At 49.1% G+C, this 7,637-nt stretch overlaps 1 protein-coding gene across 1 annotated transcript in view; it reads left to right on the top strand.

Moving 5' to 3' along the window:
• The window catches only part of ntn2 (netrin 2), a 67,096-nt gene extending 59,716 nt beyond the window's left edge, over nt 1–7,380 (top strand). The window contains exons 7-8 of the mRNA XM_080021786.1: nt 1–18; nt 3,116–7,380. The exon at nt 1–18 is cut by the window's left edge and continues 57 nt beyond it. Coding sequence (XP_079877912.1) covers nt 1–18; nt 3,116–3,519 — 422 coding nt within the window. The 3' untranslated portion in view covers nt 3,520–7,380. The remainder of the gene's footprint in view (nt 19–3,115) is intronic.
• Nucleotides 7,381–7,637: the final 257 nt, after the last annotated feature.

The following is a 7,637-nucleotide window of genomic DNA, read 5'->3' as shown; positions in this document are numbered from 1 at the left end:
ACTGCAAAAAGGACTATGGTGAGGGAGCGGTGCTGACTATGATCTGGAAGCAATTATCTTCCATTCAGACAATACTCAGATGGAGCAGAAGTGTTGACCTGGTTCCACTCAACAAGGTTTTGTTTAGTAAGGATGGAAAAAAATGTCCATCAGTATTATGATTATTATTATTATCATCATCATCATCATCATCATCGTCATCATCATCATCATCATCATCATCATCATCATTATTATTATTATTATTATTATATTATTATTATTATCATTATTATTATTATTATTATTATTATTATTATTATTATTTCTAATAATACAATTTATTATTATTATTATTATGGTTAATTATTTAATTTATTTTATTTTTTATTATTATGATTTTATTGATCGTATGATTTGTATTATTATTAATTATTTATTTTATTTTATTTTTTATTATGATTTTATTATTATGATTTTAGGTTGTAAAACCTCTGGTCGGGTGGTGCAGTGAGATTAGTTTGTGGACTAAAAGGCTTTGTGACATCATCATCCAATTCCTTATAAACGTGCAGGTTGTGGCTCAGAACGTCCATTCGCACCGTACAAGCTGCGTAGTGTAGACTCCATCGAACTGTAGTGGTAACACACTGTGTGTGTGTGTGTGTGTGTGTGTGTGTGTGTGTGTGTGTGTGCTGTCTTACCTGCTTGAAGTCATCTGGGCTTTTAGATTAATATTTTCTCTTTTCCTCTTTTTGTAAATAAAGACATTCTGTTTCGCATCTAACCGTGTTAGATACTGGACAGCGTTGTGTCCCTCCTTTGCAGGATTGGAGGAAATCGTTAACATACAAACTGTGCAAAGTCATGATGCGTTTCATGTACTTGGAACGCATTGGAAAAACGAGGACAGAGCGGAGAAACAACCATGTGACATGAACAGCCAATCGTACAGCAGACAAACAACCATGTGACATGAACAGCCAATCGTACAGCAGACAAACAACCATGTGACATGAACAGCCAATCGTACAGCAGACAAACAACAATGTGAAATGGACAGCCAATTGTACAGCAGACAAGAACCATGTGACATGTACAGCCAATCGTACAGAAGACAAACAACCATGTGAAATGTACAGCCAATCATACAGCAGGAGCGACGGTGCTTCCTCCGCTCTCTCCCCGGCCGCGGCGCTCTCCGACCGGGCAGCGTAGAGCGGAGATGAGACCCCGGAGCTGGCGTGACGGGTCTTCCTCAAACCCCAACTTGAACTGGAACACGGCCTCCTCCCGGCCCCCTCTCCGCAAAGGGAGATCGATTGAAGAAAAATCCACAATTTTCAGTGACGTCCGGTCTGACACGGTCGGAGAGAGTCCCTCGGTCCGCTCCAAACGACCCTGCATATAAACACAGAGCGCAGATTCAGGAACCTCGGAAACCTGTAATATGTACCTAACATGACTAAACTAGAGCTCAACTGTCATGCTGCCTGCAGCTTTTATTATTATTAGTATTATTATTATTATTATTATTGTAGTATTATTATTATTAGTAGTAGTAGTAGTAGTAGCAGTAGCAGTAGTATAAGTAGTAGTAGAAGTAGTAGTAGTAGTAATAGTAGTAGTAGTAGTAGACAGTGATAGCAGTAGTAGCAGTAGTAGTAGTAGTAGTAGGAGACAGTCGTAGTAGAAGTAGTAGTAGACAGTAGAAGCAGTAAAAGTAGTAGTAGCAGTAGACAGAGGTAGTAGTAGTAGTAGTTGTAGGAGACAATCGTAGTAGAAGTAGTAGTAGACAGTAGTAGTAGACAGTAGAAGCAGTAAAAGTAGTAGTAGCAATAGACAGTAGTAGCAGTAGCAGTAGTTGTAGTAGACAGTAGTAGCAGTAGTAGTAGTAGTAGACAGTAGTAGCAGTAGTAGTAGGAGTAGACAGTAGTAGCAGTAGTAGTAGCAGTAGTAGTGCTAATACGAGCAACAGTAGTACTAGTAGTAGTAGTAGTAGTAGTAGTGGTAGTAGTAGTAGAAGTAGTAGAAGCAGAAATAGTAGTAGTAGCAGTTGTAGTAGTAGCAACAGTAGTAGGAGCGGTGGTAGGAGTAGTAGTAGTAGTGCGCGAGCACCTCATGTCGATTACGCGCATTTTAGTATTTTTAGTATTTCTAGTATTTTTAGTATTTTTGGAGCTTATTGTGCATAATCACCGGGAGTCATGACATTTCGCTGCATATATGTATGACCGTATGTATGTGACAAATAACCTCTTGAACATGAACTTGAACTAGTAGTAGTAGTAGCAGCAACAGTAGAAGTAGAAGTAGAAGTAGGAGAAGTAGTATTAGTAGTAGTAGTAGTAGCATTTTTAGTAGTAGTAGTAGTAGTAGCAGTAGTAGTAGTAGTAGTAGAAGTAGTAGTAGTATTAGTAGAAGAAGCCATAACAGCAGTATCAGTAAAGTATTGTGAGGATTAGGTGCTTTATGCATATTTTTCCGTTGCATAATTTGCTTCACACCTGGCCATGCCCCAATTATGATGTCATCGTGCCTCGTTTTCCTCAGGTGTGATTGGGAGAAAGAGGCAGACTGACGTCGTGATGGGGGCGTGGCCAGCACTTCTACCTGTGTGAATGTTTCCACCCATAGAATCCAAGCAGGTTTCCTTGAGGCTGAACGTTATCTTTTAAAAACCTTTATAAGTCGTCGTACGTGTCGTTCCCTCTGGTTTATAAAAGGTATAAACTGGTGTTTCTTTTGTCAAAGAGAGATTCATCATCTATGAGTCCGTCTGTTTTTCAGATACCCATGATGTCATCAGATGCGCTCGTTGACATTGAGCCAATCAGAGCACAGCGTCACATTAGGAAGCCACGTCCACTAGGAAGTCCCGCCCCCACCGCTGAGCTGACCTTGCTCCACATGAGCCCGTGTAATCTGTAGTTGGCATTAGTGAGCAAGTGTACCCGTCTGAAAGGTCAAGGGTCGGCTCATGAATATTAATTAGGCCTGGACCACACCCTCACATTTTTGCAGATTATTGGGGATCATTATTGTAGGAAACATAATCATGTTTATTATTATTATGTATAATTATGTATGATTATTTTGGTGTGTGTTGAGCGTGTTTGTTTGTGCTTGTATGCAGCGGTGCAGGTGAACGTCCTGGACATGGAGACCGTGGGCGACTGGGCCAAGTTCTCCGTCAACGTGGTGTCGGTCTACAAGAGCCGCGGGGAGCCGCTGAAACGGGGCGACAACATCCTGTGGATCCACATGAAGGACCTGGCCTGCAAGTGCCCCAAGATCCAGATGAGCAAGCGCTTCCTGGTGATGGGCGGCGCCGATGGAGGGGCGGGGCCGGGCGGAGGGGCGGTCTCCGCCGCCGCCGCTGGAGGAGGAGGCGGAGCCGGCGCCTCCAGCGCGGGGGCGGAGCGCGTGGGCCTGCTGGCTGACAAGAACAGCCTGGTCATTCAGTGGAGGGACGTATGGACGCGGCGTCTGAGGAAGTTCCAGCGCAAAGAGAAGAAGGGCAAGTGCAGCAAAGCATGATGGGAAAGTCCATTCAAGCCCATCCCATCCCTGTCAAACATCTCCCTCTCACACCTCTGACCTCTGACCCTTGATCCCCCCCGATTCCGACGACACACCTTGGACCTCCTCCTCTCTCCAGGACGCTGCACATCAGACTGCATGTATCTTGCCTGTTTCAAGGACCACTTGTGTATATTGTATAATTATTTTACATTTTTAATTTTCCAAGAGTTAGCATCGGAATGTCACTTCTTTATCATTATTATTATTTTCTTCTAATTGGTCTGCCTTAAAAAGGGACCGTTAAAAAGGTCATGAAGGGCAGACAAAAGCAGACGCCCCCCCCTCGACCTCCCCTCCGACGACGGCAGCCGGAACGTCCTCCGCCCGCAAACGACGACCGCCACCACCCGCCTCCCGCTGCGTCCTCCCCCTTGTTCTTCTACTCACGTCCTGCTCTCTCGTCTGAGGGTGGTAACTGATGGATCTCGTCCGGTCACAGAGGTTTGACTGGTTTCTGCACAGGGCGAAAAGAAAAAACCCCCACCCAGCCGAAGTAACAGCCGTACGACCTCAACATGGCCGCCGCCGGCCTCCCTTCCAGCAGAAACCCGACCCCCACCCTTTTCTTCAAGGACTGATGCCATGGACCAAGTGGCAAGCTGGTCAACTCCTCACCCTTCGACTGCTTCGCAATAAAGAAGCTTCCGTTTGCGAGCTCTGGGCAGAGACCTCTGTGGACCTGTGTGTTGTACATGAACCTGAACTTGTTGCTCCGTGAAGGACCCAAGGGCTCACTTTCCAAGGTCTTTCCAAGGACTTTTCCAAGGACTTTCCAAGGTCTTCTTCCACAGCGAACCCTCAGTCCGGCCACCACCGCTGCTGCAACGTGGAGCTCCCGCCGAGCAGACCGCCCCATGCCACAGAGTGAACAGGGACCTCTCTCCACTCTCCACCATCCTCCACCCTTTTTGGTATCGGCCCGTTGAGATCCGCCGTCTCTAACTATGACTCACCTTTGATTGTGTCTATGGCGGGCGGAGCAGCTGGAGTCCCGGCTGGAGGCCCGGCTAGAGGCCCGGCTGGAGGCCCGGCTGGCACCCTGCTTGCCGGGACACATGCGTCCATTTGTACGGTTGGAAAGGCGCCGCCACCGTGTTTTCCGTGCGGCCGATGGTGTTTCTCCGTCCTTAAAACGTCAGAATCCCTCTTGAGCGGTGCGTCCTGTGACTTACTGGGATGTCGCTGACTGTCACAACAGACTTCATGTTCCCTTTCACGCAGTAGGAGGAGAAAAGAGAGCGACTGCTCTTTCCCTTCGCTCGGCGTCGACTACACCAGCACGGTTGGAAAGTTCTCTGATTGTGTTATGAATGACGCCAGAGTATTATGTTTCCATCCTCGTGCGCTTGTCTTGTGTTTGCACGCTTGTGGTTTGTCCGCCTGTCTGTCTTCTTCAGCGAGGCGTCACTTACAGTGAGCGGTTGTGGGGGCCACCCCGACTCCCCCCCCCCCTCGACACGGCCCCCACTGATCCTCTGCCAAGCGGGCGTCGTCTGTTCTTGCGTCGCGTCAAGGAGAACGCGGCGGAGCCGGAGAAACCAGAAAGGCCCCCGGCCGCTGGGTTCCCATGGCTGGCATCTGCCTCTGGCTGTTGGTTCATTTTGAGAAGCACGTTGAGGCTTTATTCAAACAGAGCGCAGGGTAAACACGCCGGGCGGAGGGACGCGTCGGGCTAGCCTAGCCGTTAGCGTGCTGACAGGCGTGTCACGCCGGATGGTGGTTAGATTCCTGGGGGCTGTGGCGGGGGACGTGTTTGGTTTGTCGTGCTTCCAAAAGTTTCTCTGCAGCCCCGGCCCCGGCCCCGCCCACCTACCACCTCTACCACGTGATGTGGATTTAGTGTCGTGGTGATGTGACGGCGTCTGATGCTGCACTGAGCTGCTCTGTGCCGCAGTTTTCGTTTCCCTGAAGAATGTATGGCAAACTGTGAAACACACACACACACACACACATGCGCACACACACACACACACACACACACACACACACACACACACACACTCACACACACACACACACATGCACACACACACAGACACACACACATAGTAGGATGGACTGATCGTACGTGTTTGAGATCGGAGAGCAGAGGTTCTCCACGGTTCTACCGACAGACAAACCCAGATACCCGATCCAGTACCAGTTATGGGTTCAGGTCTGATGGCATTGAAACATGGATGCGACCCGTGATGACCTTCTTTGTGCTGTGGAGCGTGTGTGTGTGTGTGTGTGTGTGTGCGTGTGCATGTGCGTGTGCGTGTGTGGTGCTGAGCGCTCGCTCGTTTCAAAAGTGTTTTTGGCGCTTTTGAGGTTTTGGGCTGAAAATTCGATGCGCGCAAACGGTTGTGGAACCTCCCACAGATCTGGTCGGTCCGAGCGGGACGGTGCCGGTGTCGGTCCAGTCACTAGAAGCCCGGTGGAGAGACCCGCTTACAGAACCCCCCCAACCAGGATGACGCCACTCCCGCGTCTCTGGCTTTGGCATTTCCTTTTGTTTTGGTGAGCTGGTTGTTCTTTGAACAGTCTCGTAGGATCCAGATGTCGACTGAAGCTCCTCCACTCGTTTAAAGTTAACAACACCAACAGCTTGGCACTGGAACTGAGGCTGCGCTGCGCCACGTTGTTTTGCAGGAACCAAAACACTCACAGGTGTGTGTGTGTGTGTGTGTGTGCGTGTGTGTGCGCGCGCACACGTATGCATGTGCGTGTGTGTGTGTGTGTGTGCGTGCGTGCGTGCGTGTGTGTGTGTCTCGTTAACAGATGATCACCTGCAGATGATTTGACAGAACACAGGAAAACAAAGCCTCCTTTGAAAAAAAAGATTTCACGTCGTCAAAGCGCTTTCCTTTCCCTCGACCGCGCCCAAGGGTTCGGATCGCGGCGCGCCCGCGGCGCCCAGTTTAACATAGCCTTCACGTAGGTTTGTGTTATTGCCTGTTCTCTGAGCGTGAAGCTCGTTCTTGACGTGGTGTCTTGACCACCGAGTCCGTTCAGATTTCCGAATGTTTTTACCGTTTGTTTAAAAAAAAAAAAAAAAACAACAACCCTGACGGAGCATCAAAGTCCTGGAGACGCCGCTTTGGAGAGCACCAGCCCGCCTTCATCATGAGATCCCACAGAGCAAGCGGCTGCCTGGGCTGCACTGGACGACAGGTCAACGTGGCCGACCGGCGGCACCACACCGCACCTCACCGCGCTGTCCTTCTCAGACCCTTGTTTGTCCTTGTTTCGGGCCTGGAAACGCCGCATTCAAGCACCTCTGAGTTCAGAGAGAAACAGTTGAAACGTCATCCGCCTCTGAGGAAAAAAATGGAAATAATACAAAAATGAATGGATTCAAATTGGTGGAATAATGTTTTGTATTGGGTGCGGTTGAATGACCTTCCTGCCTGTGCTTCCTGAGGACGTCCATGTTTCCCCAAATTTGACTGAAATACCGGATCTGTCTCCGATTCCCCCCAAAATCCTCCAATCGGCGTCTCCACGCCCCGTTTCGTTACGTTGTAAATATGTCCCGAAACCGCCTCCGCCATCTTGTTTTGTCTTGTTTACGTTTTTGGGCGTCTTTGTTTTGTTTGTTGTCTCGACTCCCGTCCTCGTGGATCTACAGCACCGCTGCCGCCACCGCCAGGAACCAGACGCCTCCGCTGTTCCACAGAATGTACCCTCCCGCTTTTATGTTACTACACCCCAACGTGGGCCCCCCCCCCGGACGTCGGGCGTCGCCCTGACAGCTCTCCGCCCGGACGCTCTCCGCCCGGACGCTCTGCACCCCTGTCACGTTTCCTGTTTTCTGGTTTCTCATTGTATCGTTCAAACAACCACTGAGTTTTTAATGAAACAAACAAATAAATTATTAGTTAACGAAGCTCGACTCAGTTTCTGTGTGAAAGACGAGAAAAGATGATTCCTGCTCTCCCCTACCTCTACCTCTACCTCTACCTCTACCTCTACCTCTACCTCTGCCTCTACCTCTGCCTCTACCTCTGCCTCTACCTCTGCCTCTGCCTCTGCCTCTGCCTCTGCCTCTACCTCTGCCTCTGCCTCTGCCTCTGCCTCTGCCTCTGCCTCTG

This window comes from Zeus faber (assembly GCF_960531495.2).
Source record: "Zeus faber genome assembly, chromosome: 20".
Taxonomy (NCBI): Eukaryota; Metazoa; Chordata; class Actinopteri; order Zeiformes; family Zeidae; genus Zeus; species Zeus faber.
This window is presented reverse-complemented; position numbering and strand designations above follow the sequence as displayed.